We start from the raw sequence: 25,544 nt of genomic DNA, 5'->3' as shown, positions 1-25,544 counted from the left end.
GTTTGTATATTCAAGACAGTGTATAAATAAATATATTACAAATATTGCAGTATTTCAAGCAACTGTGCTGCAAGTCTTTGCCCTAAACAGCTTAAGGTGACAAAACAAAAACTATAAAAGGAACATCCATTTTTTCTAAAACATACTTGAAATGACTTCCTGGTTTGAAATGCAGATACAGATCCTCAATTTATACCCCCCACCTCCTTCTTACTAACATAATCTTGGATTAAGTTTAGGGCTTGTCTAAATGGTGGGGTAATATATACTATGCAGTTGTGATTTCTAAAACACGCTAACGTAATATGCATTAATTAGTCCATGTAGACCCTGCTGGTGCACTTAGACATAGGAGTTTCAAATACAAAGATAATTAAGCTAAATGGAATTAAAGCCATTTCAGTTCTGAATGAGAGTGTCTGCACAGGGGATTAATGCAGTTTAACTAACCCACCTTAAATTCACACCTTTAGTTTATTTAGATTAAATTTCCTGTGTCCCCATGTAGACAAGCTCTAAATTAGCTATGCCTGTTGGAGCTTTCAAGAGTGGGAATACACAGAGGCCATTCAATGAACTACTAAATATTGTGTTAAAATGGATCTAGATTATGAATTATTATGTGGAACAAAATAAGATATAAGATATTGGAGAACACAATAACTTGAACCTGGCTCATAACCCTCGCAGTCAGCTTTACCTGCCCCTACTGCTATTGCATATGCAAAAGCTCTTTTGTTTTTAATACTTCATCAACAGATTGGTGTTTGTTTTGTTTTGATGGCATTTGTGAATTAACTTACATTAATAGCCAAAAACCATACAAACAGGTAACTAGATTAGAAAAAAATCCTGAAGTAAAAATCCTTTCTATAACATACATGTAAATGATATTATAAGAAATAAAAAGGTGAAAAGCATTCTTCTTACTATGGTAATTCCAGTAAATGTATGGGAAAACATTTTAAAATGTGGAAGATGATAAAAGCAGCAATAAAGAAAAGCTAAAACTATTTGCTCTAAAAGAACAACAACATAGGCCACGTCTAACTAGGTTTGGATACTATTGCAGTCCTGAGTGCTTAAATGACACTAGCACATATTCTATTTCAAATTTATGATGGCTATATTTTGCTCCATCCTAATGATGTGACTTAATTAGGATTTCAAACTTACGAGCATCTTTGTCAGATTTTTTTGATTAAGTTCTATATTGGTGTCTCATGTTCTCCAAAATTCAACCCTCTAGAACCCACAATGGCTCAAAACAGCCATTTTAACGCTACTCCAGTGAAAGACTGAAGCTTTGACCTTGTACAAATACAATCTCCTAGTCTTTTCTCTTTGTGAGCTGAAAGGCTAGAAATTTCATTCTCAATGAGTCCATCAGCCAGCCATTGTCTCAGATACATTGTCAAGTATCCAGTTCAGTTCAGTTTCAACAGAAATTAGCAGCAATTTACAAACATGGAAAGCCTAAACAGCATGTCTAAACAGATACTACACAAAGCATCATTAAAGACTCAGAGGTATACAAAAGACCAGCAGGCAAAGCATTTGTGCAAATGAGCTTTCCTCCACTGGACCAAAACACTTGTTTTCTTATGAATTCTATACTCTCCAGATGCGGATGGCACACACAAATTATGAGACCAGCAGCTGAGTCCAGATTTGCCTGAACTAATTCCCTCATGCTCCTTGCAGACCAAATATGAGGGTCTATTTTTTAATGGCCACTTTTTAAGAAAAAATAATATACTGTATTCATTTATCAAAGGATGGAATGATATCTACAGGATTCATGCTTTTGCTTTCACCTGTAGCCCCTCTCCTGTACAACTGACCCAGTATGAAGTTGTTCAAGATAGGATAAGTCTGCCCTGGGGCTTTTTACACAACTTTAGGAAAGTTGGCCTGTGTTATGTGTGCATGTGTATCACCTCAGACCAAACCCACTTAGACAAACCACCAGGAACAAAGTTTTATTCTGTTTTATCCAGCAGCCTCCTCTCTACTTGCTTGCCTCCTGCTTCCAACTTCAGTCAGTGTTGAAACTTCCTGCTGGAAGGACAGGGGACTTTGTATAACTCAACCCTCTTACAAATATGTTCTAATTCCCACAATAACTAAACCCCAACACAAACAAGCCAATGTTCTCATTTTCTATCATTTAAACTCCTCTCTGCGTACTCTTTAAGCCCTTTTTGGTCCTACCTGTAAAGAAACGTAGAACAGGATACCAGTTCAGCAGCCTCCTCTCTGCTTGCTTGCTTCGTTCTCACAACTTCAGTCAGTGCTGAAACTTCCTGCTTGCAGGGCAATGGTACTTCCTAGCAAGAACCAGGAAGTTCTCTCAACATGTCACAGCTTGTAGTTCCTAGAGCTGCTGCTGAAGGACACAACCTTTCACCCCCCAACTTTTCCTTTTTTTTTTTTTTTTCTTTCATTAAAAGAGCCTATTTTCTGGCTCACAGATGTCCATTCCTGGCATCCAGTCTTGTATTAAGGCCCAAATCCAGCAAAGAATTTAAGTCAATTGGACTACTTATGTGCTTAAAATTATGCATGTGCTTAAGTGTTTTACTGGATTGCAACCTAGGGGCCAAATCCCATTAAAGTAAATGGAAAGACTTTTGTTGACTTTAATAGGCATGGTTAGATCTCGTCTTAAGTCCCTGGTGAATGCTCAGTGCTGTTCTAATATGGTTTCCTGCTAAATACATATTTACTTATTTCAACTTTTAAGTGCCTCTACTTTACCATAGGCAATTATACTAGTCAAAGCAGTAAGCTCTTGGAGACTGGGCCAAAGAAATGCCTAAAATGGTGGTTTGAAACAACTGAACAGAACTTTAGAACTATTTCATGTAACTTTTTATTGAATTTATGTAATAGAAATACAAAGGGGAAAATGACATAAGTAAACATATATTTAAGGGAGAAAATTGACTCCTGCTGTAACTTCAGATGAGTTAACCAAGAGATTAACATGTCCCAAACAATCTATTCTTGGTATTACAAAATACAGCCACAATTTTACAAACACTGACATATGAGTAGTTCCATTAAGCTCACTGGGACTACTCTCACGTGTGTTAAGTTATTCCTGTGCACAAATGTTTGCAAGATAAAGGGCCTATATTGGGACAGATAATGAAATCTGTAGCTGAATGTGGATTACGTATTTTTGTTTCTGACCAAAAGGCCTCATCTGTTTAAAACACAGAAGAAATGAATTAAAATATTATAAAAAGGTTTATTAGTAGTACCATATATATTGTTTAAAATAGAAATTGTGTATAAAGGAAATTCTCTAAATCTCCTCAATATTATTTATATTGCAGTAGCAGTAGACACTTAAGGATACAAGATGACAACCTCAGGTTTGAACAGCTCATGGAATGATTATGATAAATTTTACAAATTATATTCTAAAAATGTTTTATTTTATGTTTAAAAATGTAACACGCTTGCAGTCACAGAACATGAAATGCAATTATTACAATAAGTGGTCAGGATCAGAGTATTGGATCCTTGGAAGTTTATCTTGATACATGTTCCCTGAGTACAATTAATCTATAGATGAAAGAGGACAATTCTTTACTCCAATTAAGTTAGTCATGTTAATCAATAATTCAGATAACAGCTTTATGTCTGAAGAGTTATGCTTTTGAACCAGCAGGGATAGGCTTAGTTATTAACAGTTCATTTCTATGAGCCTGATCATCACCTTTATGCAAAAATGATGCTATCTCTGGAATCTGAGAGAAATAGTTCTTTGCCAGGATATGTTTGTGCTTTATCCTGTGAATAAATACCATTTCATATGCCTGAAAGGTAAGAAAATCCAAATTTTATTAAATGCAATCAAAATTTCTTATCTATATGTTGCTATATATCCTGTATAGTACAAACATGGCACTAGTGACCTACAAACTGTTTAACAAACCAAACCACAACATTCAAATCCAGACATGTTACTTAATGCAGTAAGATACAGCAGAAGGTAGTCCGGTATAGCAGTCTTTTAAAGCCTCAGTCTGAAAGGTACTGAGTGCCTCCTGTGAAGTGATGAGTGCTTTAAACTCCTATTAAAATCATTCAGCATTTCCCCAGACTAGGTCTCTCTACATTTCCTTATTATCTTTTGAGTAATGTGAATTTATTTTTTATTATTATTTTAAAATTTTGAAAATCAAGGGGAGACTGGCAATGCTTAAACTTGTGAGTTTCTAAGTTAATATGTAAGGGAACTTTACCTTCATTGGAATTGGACTGAAGCTTTTATAAATGCTCATCAGGGCATACCATTTAAAAGCATTTTGTAGCATTTTATGCAGCCTTAGTTTTGATCCAGTGTTCTATTTCTAGAAGTTCAATCAATTACCCAACATTCTACAAGGTAGAAATGTCTACAAGATACAGCACTATATTTAATTTGATATGAGAATAATTAGATTAAATACACAAAGAAAGCTGTGGGTTAACTGAAGGAGCACTGGAATTTCAGTTTTCAGACTGTAGTTCAATCCAGGAGTGTTGCTAATGAAATTACTTTCACAGACCTTACTAAATTTCTGGTGATTAGCAACCCACACAATCATAAACAAATTAACTCTGACATTAAATGCAGCGTTAGTCTCTTACTCTCATCACTAGTAGCATGGATAGCTATTAAAAGGGAAAATGTTTAAACTTTTAAAATTGAAATTAAGTAAAAAAAAATCTATAAAATATTTTGGATGAGGTTAATTTTTCATTTTAAACACAAACTTAAATTTGGGGCCTCAGCTAGTGGAGACTGTTCCTTTGTCTAATGACATCAAGATTGGTACAGTCAGGCAAGATAGCCACAAAATCAGAACTTTTGCCAGCCAAACAGAGGGTAAGAGGGATACTGCCAGTTATATAAACACCAATATGCAACAAAGGAGTAATTGAGATTCCAGTTTCCTGAGCAGCCTTGTTGATTTAATGCAGGAGTGAGGACTCAAGGAAGAAACTCAGAGATTCCAGTTTGAAATTTATTTTATCTTTTAAAAAGTAATGCCACTAAGTAGTGCCATATGCCACTAAGAACTGAACTGGCCACCAAACAGCCACTACATAGCAATGACCTTAGGACACTACCAACATAAACCAGTAGCCTAGAGAAGAAAGACTATAACCTATTTTACCTGATACACCTAGTTGTTAAGAAATCTCTTGAGCTTTGAAATACTAAATATTCCACTGTATTAAGTCCAGGTTCCTCAGAGTGGAACCTCTGCCAGGCTACTGTATCTTTAGATAGAGGACTTTTCTTTTGACAAAATATGTAACAGTTTCAAGGCAGTAGGATTCAAGGATTTCCTTAACAAATTATTTTAATTGATCTTTGATAACAGAGAATAGCAGATTTTGTGACATCATCAACTCAGAACAGCACATAAGCTTTCATAGTCTAATTGCAAGTGATCAAAAATCAAATAAGTGTCAGTGACACTTAAATGTCATCCTTCTGAAAAAGCAGATGTGGACAATCTTACTAAGATCTCAACAAAGGGGTAGTCATTATATACAGGACTATTTTTATGAAGCAGTTATAATGGGCCAACTGAGATACAGAGGACCTAAGTGCAAAATTTTAGTCACATGATTATAATAAAATGCAAAATATACGAAGAAAAATTGCATTAGTTCCATTTTACCTCTTGAAGGTTATGCAGCTTGAGATGTGCTTTTGCCTCATCTTTACTAAGGAGGACTGTGTTCCATGGAGACCATTCACAGTGCTTATCCCATCTGACCATAACCAAATCATGGAGATCATCCCAGGCACTAAGAGCTGACTGACAACCCCAAATGTTCTCCACCATGTACTGTAGATCTTTTTGCTGTAATTGAAAGCAGGTTGAGAAGAATAAAGCATACTTAATTCTACCAGCAACTCACCTTACCTAGCCACCACTTAGGAAATGCTTTGAATTAGAATTATTTTGTGTACATGCCACAGAATAATTTTGGGTAGAGGAAGGTAAACATTTGAGTCATCTAGCCCACCCTACTACAGTATGGGGTGACAGGATTGATTTAATTCTTCTTAGATCATCCCTAAAAATCAGATTCTAATTTACGCTAGATTATTTCTGCTTATGGCAATGCTATATCTTCTATTGACAGGTTGCTTCATTGCTTATAATTTCAAAGTTTCTTATATTTAATCTACATTGTCCCTGCTCTTGTGTATGCTGATCCCTACTTGTTTGGTCCTTGCTCATTAATAAATATAACTGATCCTTCTCCTTTATCAGCTTCCTTTATATTTGTATTATAGGGTTCATAATTAGTTTAAATTTAATAAATAAGTTATGGTACCATTCTATGTTACTGAAGTCAAATTCAGCACGCAGCCAGAATAACCTGGGCTGGAGGATTGGGAGGTGGCAAAATCCAAGTAACTCAGGATGCATAATATCAAGAGGCTCATCCCCTGGATAAGCATGACAGGTTTTGCACTTCTCCCTTCTCACCCCTCTGCTTCTGTCCTACAAAGAGTTAATTATTGTGTAGTGATACTGTTACTCATTCTCTCCATGGGATTGTGACATCCTGCGGTGATGCTGCAGGATTTAAAAATAGCTAGTGGTTGGCCAGTTTGTACTGTAAGTTCTTTATATACAGACCTTAAATCTGATATTCCCTTCTGTAAAGTCATGTTTCACCTATACTTATTTCACTTTTGTTTCATTTATTACTAGTCATCTGAAATCGCTACTAATTATTTTTAAATTGTCTGTGAAGCAAAAAGTGGTTTGGGGCCATAGTTAATGTTGAACTTTGGCAAACTTTTCTATAATACTCCATCACCAAGTTTTCTCTGCATTGGAGTAATGGAAAAATGAAGGAAGGATTTAGTCAAAAGGATTGTTTACTAGGTCAATGGACTTTGAGATAAGGCTTCTTCCATACCAAGCATGAAGTAGGTCCTTTTTCCCCTTCTCCCAAAAATAAATCACTTGACTTTAATAAAATAATAGCATTTACATGTTAACAAATCAGGTTCCTCATAGGGGGTGACTGGAAACATTCCAAGTCAATACTCTTGCAAAATCTCGCATCCTATACTCTCATGCATCTTGCTTCCAAATCCAGAACCTGGTCCTGCTACCACTGAGATCTTTGACTTGGGGAAAAACAAAAGGGTTCTTTGAATGTGTTGGGCTTAGAACCTTTTTGCCTCTGTTGTGCTAAGGCTGTGCACCCTACTTCCCACACTACTGAACCTCGTTAAAGCTGGTCCCACAGACCCCACTTTCTTTAGCCTTCTTGAGGTTGGTCTCATCTCCACCTTCACTTTCAAAATATGTTTTTTCCATTTCATAGCAAGTCCTTGAGTTATTACTGTACTTTTTGTTGAAAGTCAGATCCTAGCAACAAGACATATCAGCAAGCACCTATTCCAAGCAGTAGCTTCTTTTAATGCCACATTGCACATCACAAATGCTTCTTGAACTTGCTGTAATTTTAGTGCCACCTCTTACCATATTTATGTGAGATCCTTGCAAGTAATTTATATTGGCAATAGTGCTTAGCTCTTCTACCTTATCAGATTAAAGAAATTCTGCTACAGATAAGTTCTGTCCTTCAGAATACGGGTATTTGATGTTGAAGAAAAATCATTCTGGTTATGGTGGAAAAGTTTGATCTGACAGGATGGTTTTGCTGTATTTCCTAAAGGTGGTCAGACTATGGATTAATCTACATCGTCTCTAGAAGTCCATTCCACAGCTGGGTCCCCTTGACAGATTGCTTTGACCTCTACTCTGAAATGCTTTGTGATTTTCATTGTCCCAAAGAAGTGAAACTGCCTTGGTGGCTCACAGATGGAAATTCAATCTTGAATGTAGTTAGGACCTAACCTATTAATTGCTTTAAAGATTAAGATCAAGGCCTTAAACTGGCAGTGGAAGTTTACTGAACCTTAACCAGAATGATTTTTCACATTGGAGGAATTTTTAGGTGTTCATGGTGGCCGAAACCATGGAAGAAATGGTCAACCACATTTTGTACCAGCTAGAACTCTTTCCACTGGTTTAGCATTAAGCTTCAGAAACAACAATGTATAGAAATCCAGTCTCAACGTGACAAATGCATCGATCACCTTGCCCAGGTCCTTGTCCAGTAAGAAGGGGTAAAGTTTCTTATCAAGCTGGCAACAAAAGATAAGTGTAGTGCTTTTTAGTTTCTAAAATGAATAGGATGCTCTCATCCATCCTGGCATTAGAGGGAGAGAAGCTGGTGTTTCTTCCTCCTCCTCAATCCCCTTTGGAAATTTGGAGTGCTTCTGGAGATTCCCTCTGGCTAATCATATTTGTTCAGGTAATAAGACTCATTATTACCCTCACCATCTCCTCGATGCATGTTCAGAATACTAAACAAGCCTGGGTGGCAGCTGCATAAACAGTACTAGAGGAAGCACAGACTCCATATCCACAGATGCTACTGTGAAGCTCCCAAGGCTGGGCTGCCATCACTAGCTGAGGTGAGCTCCTTGCTGTCAGTCATTAAAAAGGAAGTAATGAGTCGGGGCATTTAGTGGCCACCAGTGTTCCAGGCAGAGGTAGGCATGTACTTTCCTGTTACTGCTTGTCAGTCCAAGACTTTAGCTGGGGAAATTCCATGAGTCATGTGCATGAAGCAGAGATCCAAGAGTGAGAATTTGTCATAGGGCTTTGGAGAACAGCCAAATTTTAAGGCAAGCAGTAATTTAGCACCAATACAAAGAATAAAAACGCTCTCTTTTTAGTATTTTTAAACAGGAAAAGTACTTAATAAGAACAAACAGAATCTGTATAATCTATTTACTTGTATAATATTTCTTAACATAGGCATGGATAATAGTAGAAGCCTAATCTTCTTCTATTATAGCATTTTTGGTAAAGCACAACAATAAGATATGAAATATGTTTTACACACTGAAAATAGTCAGAAAGTGTGCTTCTATTGTTGATACTGTAGTTTCTTAGTGCCAAAACCCTGAGAAAATTCTGCTAATCTTGGGCTTTTGGATTACTTTAGATAAACTGCGCTTTGATGTACCTACTAATTTAAATACTGACAACTAAGGTTTTTTGTTTTTTTTTTAAAGGTTAAGTGTATGTGAATGAGGAGGTTGTTCCAAATGTTAACATGTTCATTGATTAATCACATAATTGCCAAGGATTATAGAAGATACTAAATAGTTTAGAAAAGTGAAACTAACTTAAGTAAATCTTAATTCTAATGAATACTTTCAAAATAAAATAAAAAAATCCAGAAACCTCTAGATCCAAATCTTCTTCTAACTGTAAGATCGAAGGCTCAAAACTGGACTTCTCTGCTTTTTCTTTACCCAAGAACTCAATGGAACTTTAGTAATTTTAATAAAATAAATAATACTTTGTATTTCTATATCAGCTTCCATCCAAGGATCTCAAAGTGCTTAACAAATATTAATACTCGGAACACCATTATAAATTATCCTTATTTTATATATGATACAGTGGCATAGTAAGGTTAAGTGACTTTCCTGGCATCACAGAGGCAGTCTGTTGCAGAGCTAAGAATAAATTCAGATTGCCTGACTCCTGGTCCTGTTCTTAGACTCTCCTTCCTCTTTCCTGTTTTTATTATTTTACAATCATTTTTGAAAGTCTAACCATACTTTAAGATAGTAAGAGTGTTTCTTTGTATTCATCTATTAAAGAGAGAACCATTTGTTCCATATTGTAGGGAGAAATGTATGTAGTTTTTGGTTATCATTGTCTAAAATTAGAACTAACACCCTATGTAATAACTTAGACCAGTTGCTGTTAGCATCAGTGATATAACACAGAAACAGGAAAAAATGGTGCTCAACACAAACACACTAATATTCACTATCAACACTATCCTTTCACACAGTACCTGAACTACATGAGCGATTTTAGCATCATCCTGGTAATCAGCTTCAGATTTTCTGAGATTTTTTAGCATAAGTTTGTATTTCAAAAAGGCTTCTCGACGTCGGGCCTCATTATCGAGCTTGCAACAACGGCGACACCTGCCGACAGTGCGTGAATTAGCAGGCACAGAGAATTCAGTAGAGGGCAAGTAACTTTTGCAACCACGACAGAAGTAAATGTTTTTATAAAGTTTTAATGGATCTGGTGGAACCTGAAGAAGGATGATAAGAATGATGCTCTTATATATATATATTTATATAGGACTGAATGTCTTCCTATTAAATGAGTGAGTTTTAACATTACCAAGAACATATAATGCCTTACAGTACACAATACACCTATTGGCTAATTTTGCTAAGGCTTTACATGCAACTTGATGGCATTTCTCTGTCTGCACATAGTACAATAACTTTTGAATGCCGCATTCGATCAATTCCCAAGTCTCAGGGAACGTTCTAGACATCACTGGCCAATATCCTATTGATTTGGTGGAGAATCAGAAAATCTAAATGGGAAAAACAGGGAACACATGGAGACCTGCCACCTGATTATCCCAGTCAGAGCTTCACTGTCTACAGATCAAAAAACTGATTGATGCCACCCATTAACACCTTCATCTCTATCTCATTTTTGCCTATCCTCCCAAAAGTTTAAAGTGTTGACACCTTGAATGACTTATCTCATAGACAAAAAGATTAATAAGAGGAAGAGAACAACCTTGGGCACTGGAGAATGCATGTGTACACATGGCCACTGGCATGGGTGGTGGGGGAGAAAGGGGAACCCTGGTATAGAAAGGAGGAGAGAAAGGGAAGACACAGAACCCTTGATGGGCTAGGGACCGGGGAATCCTGGCTTTTGGTAGAGGACAGAATGAAGAGCACATTGAGCCCCGGGCATGAGAAGGTGAAGTTGCAGGGAGTCCCTGAAATAGATGGAGATGGGAGAGTGGCATAAGGGAACTTGTTGGGTGGAATGGAGGAATGCAAGGAGCCTTTGGAGTTTGCAATAAGATCGGCCCACACAAGCGACTAAGCGTGCAACACTTAACATTAAACATGCCTTTAAGTTTCAAAAGGCAGCAATACTTATCTGAAATTTTAAAAAATCAGTTTAGCTATTTTTAAACATCCTTTGCTCTTATTGTATTTATTAAAAATATTTAAAGAACAAAACAACTGATTTTATAGGACTAGATTAAGACTTCAGCTATTATAGTCCAAAGCAGAGGTGGGAAAACTTTTTGGCCCGAGGGCCACATCTGGGTGGAGAAATTGTTTGCAGGGCCATAAATATAGGGCTTGGGAATGGGATTCGGGTTTGGAAGGGAGTGCGGGATGCAGGAGGGGGTTTAGGGCAGGGGCTGGGGTGCAGGAGGGTGTGGAAGGGAGCTCAGAGCAGGGGGTTGGGGTGCAGGAGAAGTGCATCGGGGACTCAAGGCAGGTAGTTATGGGGCTTATGGCAGGGGGTTGAGGTGCAGGAAGGGTTCAGGGTGCGGGCTATGGCCCGATGCTGCTTACCTCAAGTGGCTCCGGGGTGGCAATGGCAAGCAGTGGGGTTAAAGCTCCCTGCCTACTCTGGCCCTGTGCCACTCCCAGAAGTGGCTAGCATGTACAGCAGTGGCTCGCCTGTAGGTACCACCCCCAAAGCTCCCATTGGCTGCAGTTTCCCATTCTCAGCCAATGGGAGCTGCGGGGGCCGGTGCCTGCAGGCGAGGGCAGTGCATGGAGCCCTCTGACCCCGTCCCACTCCCGGGGCTGCAGGGTTGTGGTGCCGGCCACTTCTGGAAGTGGTGCTAGGGCAGGCAGGGAGCCTGCCAGCAATCCCCCAGGCCAGATTGAAAGCCCTGATGGCTTGGATCCGGCCCGTGACCCAAAGTTTGCCCTCCCCTAGTCCAAAGCAAATTACTACTAATTTTATGGAACCAGATACTAAGCAACTTTAGAAATGCAACTGAATGGGGAAAAACAGCAAAACAGGACTGTTGTAAATCACCATGTAATCTATCAAATGCAATGTATACATGAATCAAAATATAAAAGCGAAGATTATGGGCTCCTTACTATTTGGGCATGTGAGGATTAAATCATAAGGGCTAAATGTTTCCCGTTTTATAAAAACATGCAGAGGGGAAGAAAAAATGGTTACTTACCTCTTGTAACTATTGTTATTTGAGATGTGCTGCTCATGTCCATTCCATTCTAGGTGTGTGTGCGCCCACGTGCACAATCACTGGAGATTTTTGCCTTGGCAGTATCCACAGGGTTGGCAGTGGCACCCTCTGGAGTAGTGTGCTCATGCATTGGTATATTAGGCACTGCCAGCCCATGCCCTCTAAGTTCCTTCTTGCCGGCAACTCTGACAGAGGAGTAGGAGGGCAGATAATGGAATGGACATGAGCAACACATCTTGAAGAACAACAGTTTTGAAAGGCAGATAACCATTTTTGTTTCTTCAAGTGCTTGCTCATGTCAATTCCATTCTAGATGACTCACAAGCAGTATCCCCGGAGGTGGGCTTGGAGTTCATGATCATTTGTCTTGCAACATTGTTATACTGAAGCCAGCATCATCCTGGGCCTGCTGGTTAAATGCGTAATGAGATGTAAACATGTGGACGGAAGACTACGTAGCAGCCCTGCAGATATCCTGGATTAGCACCTGCCTTGACTTATGAAACGGCTTGGTCCTTTTAATGTAGAAGGCTAGCACCCTCCTCATGTCCAGAGAGCACAATGTGTGCTCCTCCTAAGACTAATGAGGTTTTGGAAAGAAGAAAGGTAAATATATGTCCTGGCCCGTCTGAAACTGTGAAACCACCTTGGGCAGGAAAGCCAGGTACAGACACAGCTGAACCTTGTCCTTGTAGAATACTGTATAGGGCGGCTCCGGGGTAAGAGTAATCTCAGACTCTGCGGGCAGATGTTATTGTGACCAGGAATGAAACCTTCCAGGAGTGGGGGAGAAGGGATCAGGAAGCTAGAGGCTTGAAAAGGGGCCCCATGAGCTGCGACCATATCCATTCCTTTCTAGGTGTGTGTGCGCCCACATAAACTGCTTCCACTTGGCCATGTAGGTTGCCCTGGTGGAGTGCTTCCTGCTGCTCAACAGGACTTCTTGGACATGGGCCAAACATTCCTGTTCCTCCACATTCAACCATGCAGCAGCCAAGTCATCAGGTGTAACACTGCCAGGTTTGGGTGCAGAAGACTGCCATGGTATTGGGACAGCAGGTCCGGCCGTAATGACAGCTGTAACAGGGCGGCCACTGAGATGTCCAGTAGCATGCAGAACCAGTGCTGGCATGGCTACGCTGGCATTCTAAGGATAACCTTTGTCCTGTCCCACTGGATTTTCATGAGGACTCTGTGGATTAATGGTACTGGAGGGAAGGCATACATGAAGGCCCCCAACCACTGGAGCAGAAAGGCATGTGACAGGGAACCTCTGTTGATCCCCCAAATTGAGCAGAACATGTGGCACTCTCTTTTCTGCCTAGACGTAAGCAAGTCCACCTGGGGACTCCCCCACCTCTAGAAGATGATGCTAACCACCTCAGGATAGAGAGACTGTGACACTATGCCCCACATTCTTCAGAGAGATATTATTGTGATATGGTTATGGAATAACTATAATGTACTTTATGCAAGATAGGTCATCTGAGATATCATTGAAGAGGTTATGATTTACTGAATATGATTATCCTATTTGTATGCATGTATCATTTTGTATCTGAAGTCAGGAATATTGTCTATGCATCTATTACAAATGTGTTTACACCTCGGAAACGCCCACTAGGCAGAATGCAATCAGTCTTGATGGCTGGATGGGAAGGGCTATTAGGAAGAACAACAGGTTTTAGAAGAAGCTAATCTCCCACTAGGAAGCCTTCCTGGGGAGCCCTCCTGAGGCTGCTACAAACAGCTTCTGAGTCATGGCTGGTGTGACCCTACATGGACACATGACCAAGTCACCTAGTACTGGACTCCATCTTGAAATACCACTGTTTTTCCACTGACCAGACATGGGAACCAAGCTTGGAGACAAAGGGTTCCCGCCATATGCAAAAGCTATTTAAGGCAGTAGAGTGACATCATCAAGGTTCTTCACTGACTCCACACCCAAAGAGATTCTTGGAAACACATGGGGTACAACAACTGGACTAGGGGAGAAGAGTTGGACCGAGCCTAGAGGAATTTCTAGCCTGTGAAACCAATACCTGGGGTTTTTAAGCTGCAAGCAAGTGCAGCTTGCCCCTCGAGGATCTTTGCAAACTGACTAAATCAGCAATTAGGGTGATAATTTGCTACTCATATCCAATCTCTTTAATATATTAAGCTTAGATTGCAATTTTGTTTATTTGCTAGGTGATCTGCTTTGGTCTGTTTGCTATGATTTATAATCACTTAAAATATATCTTTTATAGTTAATAAACTTGTTTTTGTTTTGTCTAAAACCAAAGCTGTGACATAAGGCACTCCAACCAACCCTCACGGGCAGTAAGAAGGAACTGAGACGGTGTAGGGCCGGCAGCGCCTAATATTCTGATGCATGAGCGCGGCACTCCAAAGGGCACCACTGACAACCCTACAGATACTGCTATGGCAAAAATCTTAGATCCCTGTGCATATGGGCGCACACACACCTAGAATGGAATCAACATGAGCAAGCACTCAAAGAAGAAAATAAAGATGTCATATGTGCTTCTTCCCTCTCACTATGCTCTGCAGGACCAGTGGGGATATGGTGTGGACAGGGGCCAGACTCAGATCTATAATTGGGCTACTATCATCAGCTTGGCAAGTCAGTCCCCATGTTTAGCCAGTTGACATTTTGAATGTGCTCCTCTGCTTGTCTCCACTGCCTGGCTGCCATTTAGCAGCCATCCTGTTTGTGATGTTGTCTGTACCACATGCCAATTAGAAGGCCTGTGGCACCAAATACAAACATAGCTACATCTGTAATGTTTAACTCACCTGCAGATAACCTAATTCCTCCGAAGAGACAGATCTCACTCCCCCAAGTCTTGGCTATGACTGAGCTGCCGTCTGCCCTGACTACCACAAAGTTACTGCCTCCAGGTCCCCTGTCCTTACTTCCTGCTGCTGCATAGCCACTACATGCTGGTTATTGATGCCCAGTCACAGCTTACTGGGTCCCCCTACCCTGGATGCCAACAAATCTCCAAGGGATGGGGGACTCAACTAGCTGCTCTTGGTCAGTACTGGTTGCTAAGTAAAACAAGTCCACCTGAATGCTTGCAAGAAGGCAGAAAGCAGATGTAAAGAGCAGGAGCAGCAGCAATACCACCCCAGAAGCACAGGAGGAGCAGCTGTATAGGCAGCAACCTGATCCCCACCCAGGGGAAAGTGAGCATGCCAGGTCCAGTGAAGCATCATACCCCACACAAGGCAAATGAAGTCTGAAGGCATCCAGGACCCACTGAGGAGAAGCCAAGTTCAGCGAGCCATCCGTGTCAAACAGTTGAAGCTTTTTATCCAGACTTTAGTCTAAGTGGGAAGTGGAGCCGGTTGCTTAGATTGATTGTTCACTAGCTTCTTCACCACTCCATAGCTGTGGCCCCTTTTCATGAGAGAATCATGGGTCATACAGTTTTAACACAGGAGTGGATGTGTCTGTGTTGTGTTGGAATTATCCAGTATAGGCACTTTTCCCATTCGTGCATCCAACTATGGTATTTCCGCAGCACTGCTCCACTACATCCTATTTACCAAGGAGCCCAGAAGATAAATCTTAGACTAGGTCTTGTTTAATGAATCAATTGTTTCACTGAATGAGTATTGCTTCTAATGGCATGGTAAGTAAATTAATTTGTAGATATATTTATGTGGTCATAAACCTTATCACACATCTTTAATTTTGTACAATATACAGTTTTTGAGGATACTACTAAATAATAATTAATGGAGATATCCTACCTCCTAGAACTGGAAGGGACCCTGAAAGGTCATTGAGTCCAGCCTCCTGCCTTCACTAGCAGGACCAAGTACTGATTTTGCCCCAGATCTCTAAGTGGCCCCTTCAAGGATTGAACTCACAACCCTGGGTTTAGCAGGCCAATGCTCAAACCACTGAGCTATCCCTCCCCCCCATAGATGCACACAGCAACTAACTTTCTTGGTCAGGCTTTCATTATATCCCGTTTGACTACTGCAATTTTTTCCTTCTTTGGCCTCCCTAAAACTCTCATTTTCCCCCTCTAGTCCAAACAAAATGCTGCAGTGAAAGTCATCTTCCTGCTAACCATTTTGATCAAATCTCTCTCTTTGAATCTCTCTACTAGTTCCCCATTTGATATTGCATCAATTGTAAGTGTCTTGTCATCACCTTCAAAGTTCTATATAATTCTGCTGCTTCCTACTTACCTAAGCTTGCCTTACTTCACTCCCTACAGCTCCTGTGCTCTGCGAATGCTCCCACACAGAGCACCCATTGGTTAGAGTTTCCAAAAAAAAAAAAAAAAAAAGCCTCCATGTCATCTTCTATACTGCTCTCTATATGTGGTATGACCTTCCTGAGCTCCTCTGTGAGGCTTCTACCATTTGCACATTTTAGTTCCTCTTAAAGACCCACCCCTGCAGTTCTACCTATGGCCAATCTTACATTAATAACAAGAAAAAAGCATATGATGTTTCCCATTTCCTCTCTCCCATTACCTTGTGCCTGACGGCCCATCCTTAAAACTACGAGTTCCTTGGTAGAAAGACTAGTTTTGCTTCTCTGCCTGTAAACACTGAACACATAGTGAGCACTACCATAGACACATATCATGATTATAATAGAAGAGAGAAATACCTTAAGTACTCTAGCAACCTCAGGGTTAAAGATTGGAGTTTTAATATACTGAAGAAATAATGTGCATATTCTTTTTCTGAGTCCTTCTAGATTGCATTCTTTCACGCCTCGCATCATAAGATCAGCCTCTCTGTCAATTAATTCCACTATTTCATGGGTGAGTTTACACTCGTGTTCCTACAGAAAAACAAATAAAGTTACAACACAGATACTTGCTGATAAGCCACTAGATTTAGAACAAATTGATATTAAAACAAAACATGCAGTATATATTCTATATATCATTTATACTCTAAATGTATGCTTTAAAAAGAAGCTTAAACCCTTCTGTGTCTTGGGAAGCATGCCATATAGAATATCCAAAGAAAGGACAGTAGTATACAGCTATGTGTGTGTTATATATAACACCAACCATATCAGCATAATGTTCTGTGGTGAAATCCCTGCAGGTTTGACAGAGAATTATAGTAGAAAAATATTCTCTTCTGATGCTACCAACCTTCCTCTACCACTATCTCAAAAACACAGAAAGGGAGATGGATGGTGACAGGTAAATGATGCTGCTTAAATTCAACCTTTGTTCCTCCAATAAAAATCCTGATTCTACATCAATTCCAGTTTTCCCCAGAATGCAGATTTGATCTGGATCATTATTATTGTGCAACCAACAAAAACCAATAACTCTAAGCTCCTTCAGCAGCAGTTGATTAACCACCACTATTTCTAGAGCTGTTCTGACTTTGGACCCAAGGCAAAATCCTCACTTTGGCTTCATTAAGATCAGGATCAGGCTCTTCTATTCTATTTAGGTACAAGTACCATCACCAAGGTTGCTGAGTACCTTCATGATGTTCAAACAAGGAAATCAAAAAAAAAATTGTGTTAATTTTTTCTCTCCACTAAAAAGGGGAGAGGAAATCAATGTTTGTGAGACAAAAAAATTGCAATCCAAACCAAGAGACATTTCATAGCCAAGCTTCTGAAAAGGTATTTCAAATACTGCAGCATAAAAAATAAATGAATAAATAACATTAAAAGTATCTCTCCTGGTTTTATCCAATTACTGTAATTATTAAACTTCATACTAAAACTATATTAAAATTTAACACAAATTTAACATTACAGTGGAGGGTTATAACTTTAAAATTACCTTAAGAAATCAATACTTATCATACAAAGTTATAGTGAAACATGAATTTATATTAAATTGACCTTTTGTAATTTAACAAATAGCACTAGTTAGCACACTAGGCTTTCATTCCTGCCACCACATCCTCACAACTGTTTGCCAAGAGAATCCTTGCTGATGTGTCAGCACCAATTAAACGACTATGGCTCTAGGTATGGAACGTATAACCAAAAGCTAAACTTAATGGGAAGACCAAAACATACCTTCACTGTATGTTTGAGTGTTAACAGCACATCCAGCCTCTCATCTTTTGGGAGGTCTTTCATACTAATGCTGCGGTAAATCTCAAGCAGTTCTCTGGAACGTAGTGTAAACTGTGTATCCATTTCAGTTATTTTTCCATCATATGCTTTCCATCTTTTTGGCTCTGCACACTTCAGAAACAATTTGTATCAATCAGAGTTATTTTAACTTGATTAACAGCCGAAAAAGTACATTGTGTTACAAAATGTCTTTCCTTAATAAACAAGTACTCAGCTTTAACACTTATCTAACATAGAAGGCTCTTTCTACTATCAATATATTCACAATATTTATTGTACCCTAGAGTAAAGTTTCAATATTATATGACTTGTAAAAAAAAAAAAAAGGAAAAAAGCAGGCCATAATAATTCAGACTTACAACATACTAAAAATAAAGGACATTCTCCCACAGAGAAATGGTTTGCTAGTTTAAAATGAACTTACTGAAAGTGGTACTGGAATACACGCTCAAGATCTGATCCTGCAGTCATTAATCAGGCAAAACTGCCACTAAAGTTAATGGAAGAACTGCCTGTAAGGACGGCAGGCTTAAGCCCTTAAAACCTATTGTGCTGTGGAATATTTTCTGGGAGATGTTATTTAAGATGAAATATTATCACTGGGTTGTAAAAATGACCAGTTTACATATATATTGGGGCCAAGCAATCATAGAATCAAAGAATATCAGGGTTGGAAGGGACCTCAGGAGGTCATCTGGTCCAACCCCCTGTTCAAAGCAGGACCAATCTCCAACTAAATCATCCCAGCCAGGGCTTTGTCAAGCCTGACCTTAAAAACCTCTAAGGAAGGAGATTCCATTACCTCCCTAGGTACCATTCCAGTGCTTCACCACTCTCCTAGTTAAAAAGTTTTTTAATATCCAACCTAAACCTCCCCACTGCAACTTGAGACCATTACTCCTTGTTCTGTCATCTGCACACCACTGAGAACAGTCTAGATCCATCCTCTTTGGAACTGCCTTTCAGGTAGTTGGAAAGCAGCTATCAAATTCCCCTCATTCTTCTTTTCTGCAGACTAAACAATCCCAGTCCCTCAGCCTCTCCTAATAGGTTCATGTTGCCTCGCAGCTCCCTAATCATTTTCTGATGTTCCTCCGCTGAGACTCTCTTCAATTTTTCCACAATCCTTCTTGGTAGTGAGGAGCCAAAACTGGCACCAGTACTACACAAGCATGAGGCCTCAACAATGTTGAATGAAAAACACGTCCCTCGATCTGTTCGGCAATGCCCGCTACTTATACAGCCCAAAATGCCATTAGGTCTTTTGGCATCAAGGGCAACTGTGACACACTATCCAGCTTCTCGTTCACTGTAAACCCTAGGTTTTATATCTGCATAACGCTGTGCCTAGCCACTCGGTCCCCAGTCCTGTGTAGTTGCATGGATTCTTCCTACCCAGTAGATTGCAGGACCGCCACTTGTCCTTGTTGAACATCAGATTTCTTTCTGGCCAATGCCTCTCAATCTTGTACTACGGTTCCCTCTGTATCCTATTCCCTACCTCTCACGTATCTATCACCCTCCTAGCTTTTAGTGTCATCTGCAAAGCTTGCTGAGGGTGCAGTCCACGCCAATCCTCTGGATCATTAATGAATAATTGAACAAAACCAGCCCCAGGACCGACCCTTGGGGCACTCCGCTTGATAACTACACATGGAGCATTGATCACTGCTTGTTAAGCCGACAATCTAGCCAGCTTTCCATCCACCTTATAGTCCATTCATCCAGCCCATACTTCTTCAACTTGCCGTCGAGAATACGATATCAAAGCTTGTGCTAAAGTCAAGAATACACATCCACTGCTTTCCCCTCATCCACAGAGCAGATACTACCATAGAAGGCAATTAGGTTAGTCAAGCATGACTTGCCCTTGGTGAATCTACGCTGACTGTTCTTGATCACTTTTCTCTCCTCTAAGTGATCATAATTGATTCCTTGAGGACTTGTCCCAATGATTTCCCAGGGACTGAGATGAGGATGATGGCTGTAGTCCTGGATCCTCTCTCCTTCCCTTTTTAAAGATGGGCACTACATTAGCCTTTTCAGTCATGGAGACTCCCCAATCGCCATGAGTTTTCAACGATAAAGGCCAATGGCTTCTCAAAATCACACTCTCAGGTGCAGTCCAGCTTTTCTAATATGTCCTGAACTACTTCTTTCCACAGAGGCTGGTCACCTCTTCCCCATGTGTGTCTGCCGTGGCAGTTGTTCTGAAGCTGACCTTGTTCGTGAAGACAGAGAGCAAAAAAAGCACTGGAGTAATTAGCTTTTTCCACATCCTCTGTCATAGGGCCTCTCATTCAGTAAGGGGCCACACTTTCCTTGACTTCTTCTTTTGCTACATACCTGAAGAAACTTCTTGTTACTCTTAACATTCTTGCTAGCTGCAACTCCAAGTGTGATCTAGTCTCCTAATTTCACTCCTGCTGACCTGCTAGCAATATTTTTATACTCCCTCCTGTCATTTGTCACATCTTCCACTTCTTGTAAGCTTTTTTGTGTTTAAAGTATCAGCAAGGATTCACTGTTAAGCCAAGGGTTGCCTACCATATACTATCTTTCTACACATCAGGATAGGTTTGTTCTGCCAATCTCAATCCAAGAGATTCCTTTATAAAATATAGCAGCAACATCTCTCACTGGACTTCCTTTCCCCCTCATGTTATTCTCCCAGGGCATCCTGCCCATCAGTTCCCTGAGGGAGTCAAAATCTGCTTTTCTGAAGTCCAGGGTCTGTATTTTCCTGCTCTCCTTTCTTCCTTGTGTCAGGATCCTGAACTCATGGTCACTGCCTCCAAGGTTCCCATCCACTTTTGCTTCCCCTACTAATTCTTCCCTGTTTGTGAGCAGCAGGCCAAGAAGAGCTCTGTCCCTAGTTAGTTCCTCCAGTACTTGCACCAGGAAATTGTCCCCTACACTTTCCAAAAACTTTCTGTACACCTCTGTATTGCTCTCCCAGCAGATATTGGGGTGATTGAAGTCCCTCATGAGAACCATGGCCTGTGATCTAGCAACTTCTGTTAGTTGCCAGAAGAAAGCCTCGTCCACCTTATCCCCCTGGTCTGGTGGTCTATAGCAGACTCTCACCACGACATCACCCTTGTTGCTCACACTTCTAAACTTAATCCAGAGACTCTCAGGTTTTTCTGCAGTGTCAAACTGGAGCTCTGAGCAGTCGTACTGCTCTCTTACATACAGTCAATCTTCCCTCAGTCAATCAGTCAAGCATTTATAATTCTGATAACAGTAGTTCTTCGCATTTTTTGTCTTTCCATTCATAAATTTGGGGAAGATCAAGCCATATAATAGGTGCTGCTATTGCTGGACCTCAAGTTCTCTGTCTCCTAGATCCAAATGTGTTAGTGCCACTTTCACATTTCAAGAGAATAAGAGTAGGGGTATGCCTACACAGCAATGTAAGCCTAGAGTTAGTGGGACTTGAGTCAGCTGACCTGTGTCAAGGAACCTTGGGCTTGAGCACCTACATTGCATTTTAAGAGTAGGTTAAGAATTTTCTGACCCATGCTGAAACCTAAGGCTCTGGCATCCACACTGCAGTGCATAGACGTGAGTCAAAGTAACTGTATCCTACACTGCCTAGTGCCCTTGCACCTACCAATGTCACTGCTCTAGCCTTAGGAAGGTGGTGCACTGGGGAAAAACTCCACTGTTCACTCTGCATGTTAAAGGAAATTTGAACGGCCTGCCAGCACAACCTGCCGAGCAATCCTTGTGTTCAGTCTCTGCCAGCTACCAGAGCCAGACATGTGGAGGAGGCGCCTGTTGATGAACTGCTCTTGCTTGTGCTTTTACTTCTGTGTCAGGAAACTGGCAAAGCATCTGCAAGGTGCTGATGGACATTTCAGTGGCATTTTCTGTCTCAGGTCCCTGATGGATCTGTAGGAGGAGGCAGTGGCAGAGGGGAACCCTGGTATTGTAGACTCTCACTGGCAGAAGCTGCTCAGCATAATTGGCATAGCTACTGATACCCGCGATGTTTTTGGTGCAGGGCCACAAGCACAGACTGGTGAGACCACATTGTCATGCAGATGTGGGATAACCAGCTCTGGGACCAGAACTTTTGCATTAAGAAAGCTACATTTCTGGAGCTTTGTGAGGAGCTTGCCTCCGCCCTCCAAAAGAGACACACATGAGGTCACCCTGGCCAGTATAGAAGTAGGTTGCTATAACTGTATGGAAGCTGGCTAGCCTGCTGCAGGTCCATTGCCAACCAGATTGGGGTTGGAAAGCCAATTATCGATACAGTGGTGGCAAAGATAACTAAAGCAATCAGGTGTGTGGTTTACCCCAAGGTGGTGGGCATTAAAGATATTCCAGAGGTAACTGCTGGCTTTGAAAGAATGGGGTTTGCTAACTTTGGTAGTGACATTGATGGGATTCATGTGCCCATAGTTTGCCCTCCTCAAGGAGCAACGAGTACATAAACCACAAAGGGTACTACTCCATTGTTATGCAAGCACACGTGGACCACAGTGGCAGATTTATGAGTGTCAATGTGGTTTGTACAGGAAAAGTTCACAATGCCAGACTTTTTCATCACTCAGGAGTCTACATTCATGAACAGACTGGGATACTAGTGCCACCAAATGACATTGACATAAACAATGTTACTGTTCCCACTGTTATTTCAGGGGACCCTGTGTACCCTCTTTTGCCTTGGCTTCCGAAACTGTACCCTGATTTCAGAGATCCTGGCCAAAAAAAGGCTTAATTACACTCTCATCAGGTACAGAATGGTTGTTGTATATCCTGTTGGCACATTAATATCACATTGGAGGTGTTTACAGACCCATTTGGATGCCAGTGCAATTAATGCTTGTGACAGTCTATACTATTATGGTCACCACTTTTAAAGGCTATGATAAGTTTTGTACAAAGTATGTCTTGTGAAGTATCATTTGAACAGTCATAATCTGCTGAGTATTATTGTCCTTGTAAAATGTGCATATCAACATTGTATAGGAAGTTATAATGTTCTACTATATATCATGGAGATGGATATATAGGTGAGATGGAGGTGGAGATGGACTTAGGAGACAGAAGTGTTGAGAGTCTCTGGGTTAGGCTAAAAGGGGTAAAAAACAAGGGTGATGTCATGCTAGGAGTCTACTACAGGCCACCTAACCAGGTGGAAGAGGTGGATGAGGCTTTTTTTAAACAACTAACAAAATCATCCAAACCCCAAGATTGCTGTTACCTGCAGAGCGCTCACGATCTCCAATGTCCAATGGATGGTTCTTGATCAATTTGCCCCACGTATGTCCTCCCAAAGCGAGTTGCGGATCTGTGCTCCCAGGTTTGGCAATCTGAGCTTACGGCGGGAGGATGGTGTCCGGCAAACATTAATAAGCGAACTCTTCTATGGCCAACATCAGGTAAGTCCGTTCCGGGTGTGGCGTAAAAAATGAGGCGTGTGTGATACCAAGGAGCCCGTTCTGCCTAGGCGGGCGGAATGGCCAGTCCGCGGAGGATGGGAAAAGAGGGCAGCACCCCTGCTGCAGAGAACCCCACTTGTGTATACCTTTCCAGCGATTGGTGGCCGGAAGCCATTAGTGTACTACTCTGTTGAGTACGTTATCCAGCCAGTTATTAACCCACTTATGATAGCTCCATTAATGTATTTGCCTAGTTTCATCCGATAACAATATCATCGGTACTGATCATGCACGAGAGACCCCTAATCAAGATGGCTTACTTAAAAGATACAGGCTAGGGTGCCCTATGCCAATCCACCGCTTCTCCCTATCCACAAGGCTCGGTTATCCTATGCAAAGAAAGCTATCCAGATGTGATTGTTTAGACCCTCAGCCGTGGATGGGGCCACGAACCATCTTGTCTTGACAAATCCGTCAGGCCCGTCTGGACGTAATAACGAAATATAACGCCTATACAACTACTTACCCCGTGTCGGGTACCACGTCGTCACAATCGGATTTCTTAAGACATGCTGTTCCCTCGGAATTAAATCGCTAATCCAGGCCAGCCAGCAGTCTTCTGGCTTGGCTGCCTACCTAAGGAAAGTTACAACCTACTGGTCTGTCAGTATATCCTGGGTTAGAATAATTTATTTCCCCTTTTTTTACTGATGACGAAGTGTGCCAACTGCCTCCAACAGCACAATGCCATTTCATTGCCCCTTTGCCTAGTTCGTTTCACGAAGTCGTTCTCCCCCGTCCTGTTCTCCATGCGATGAAACTTTCACGGAAAGTACTTCCAGGTGAGTGCTAGGGACGCTCAGAGACCCATCTACCTCTGAATGCATAACTCTTGAGTATTCTAGGATGCACTTCAATCAGTCCTTGGTAACTTGCAGGGCATCTAACTTTCTAAGTGATTTATCCAACGTTAACTCTTGTGTATTATCTTCTAACCTACCCCTCCCAAGCTTCACTATGTTAGACGATTCCTTTCGACTTCTCAGTGTAGACCCGAAACAATGAAAGGGTCATTAGAGGGCCATCACTGCAGGCATTCCCAAGGTTTCCCATCGTAGACTGGTATTCTCCTGTCCTCACTGAGCAAGCCCTTGGCCCTACCCTGTCCTTATCTCCTCTTGCTTCTAATGTATCGATGATAAAGGTGCGTTCTTGCTTCCCTTTATCCCCATAGCTAGTCTCCGAGTGGTCTCTATTTGTGCTGGTACCACCTTCGCCTTTCTAAATCTTGGCCCCTGCGTTCCTGTAGTTATTTGCCTAGTACCATTCATCCTTGGTTAATCTGACCTTAGTATGACTTTCCATCCTTTTATATGACTCCTTTTTATTTTTTGTAGGTGCATTGCAAATTCTCGTGGTTAGCCAAGGGGTGGTCTTTTGCCCAATTTCTAATCTCCTCTCCTACCAACATCAGATAGACTGCTTTTGGGCCCTTTTCATAGTGGTCCCTGTTGAAAAACTGCCAACTCTCACTCAGTTGTTTTCCCCTCGTCTTGATTTCCCATGGGACCTTACTTATCAGCTTCTCTGAGCTTACCAAAATCTGCCTTACCTGAAATCATGGTCCTCTATTTTGCTGTACTTCCTGTCTACCCTTCCTTAGACTGCCAAACTCTATGATTTCATGATCACTTTCACCAAGCTTCTTTCTACTTTTCAAATTCTCAAACGAGTTCCTCCTTATTTGTTAAAATCAAGTCTAGGACATCTTCCTCCCTTGTTAACTTTTTCAACCTTCTGAACTAAAAATTGTCTAACAATGCAGTCCAGGAACTACTGGATAGTCTGTGCACTGTGGTTGTTATTTCCCACACATATATCTGGATAGTTGCAGTCCCGCCATCACGCAGCCAATC

At 40.9% G+C, this 25,544-nt stretch overlaps 2 protein-coding genes across 3 annotated transcripts in view; both read right to left on the bottom strand.

Moving 5' to 3' along the window:
- The window catches only part of LOC116818142 (V-type proton ATPase subunit S1-like), a 92,000-nt gene extending 89,699 nt beyond the window's left edge, over positions 1–2,301 (bottom strand). Inside the window, exon 1 of the mRNA XM_032768837.2 lies at positions 2,215–2,301. The gene's annotated coding sequence lies outside the window, so the exon portion shown is untranslated. The remainder of the gene's footprint in view (positions 1–2,214) is intronic.
- A 610-nt stretch (positions 2,302–2,911) lies between these two features.
- The window catches only part of IQUB (IQ motif and ubiquitin domain containing), a 49,619-nt gene continuing 26,986 nt past the window's right edge, over positions 2,912–25,544 (bottom strand). For both annotated transcript variants that reach the window (XM_032768817.2, XM_032768818.2), the window contains 5 exons: positions 18,173–18,343; positions 16,781–16,957; positions 9,928–10,176; positions 5,691–5,876; positions 2,912–3,830 (listed from right to left, as the gene is read on the bottom strand). In XM_032768817.2, coding sequence (XP_032624708.1) covers positions 3,663–3,830; positions 5,691–5,876; positions 9,928–10,176; positions 16,781–16,957; positions 18,173–18,343 — 951 coding nt within the window. In that variant the 3' untranslated portion in view covers positions 2,912–3,662. The remainder of the gene's footprint in view (positions 3,831–5,690; positions 5,877–9,927; positions 10,177–16,780; positions 16,958–18,172; positions 18,344–25,544) is intronic.

Source organism: Chelonoidis abingdonii, chromosome 1, assembly GCF_003597395.2.
Source record: "Chelonoidis abingdonii isolate Lonesome George chromosome 1, CheloAbing_2.0, whole genome shotgun sequence".
Taxonomy (NCBI): Eukaryota; Metazoa; Chordata; order Testudines; family Testudinidae; genus Chelonoidis; species Chelonoidis abingdonii.
Note: the sequence above shows the minus strand (reverse complement) of the source record. Positions and strands in the feature narration are given on the sequence as shown.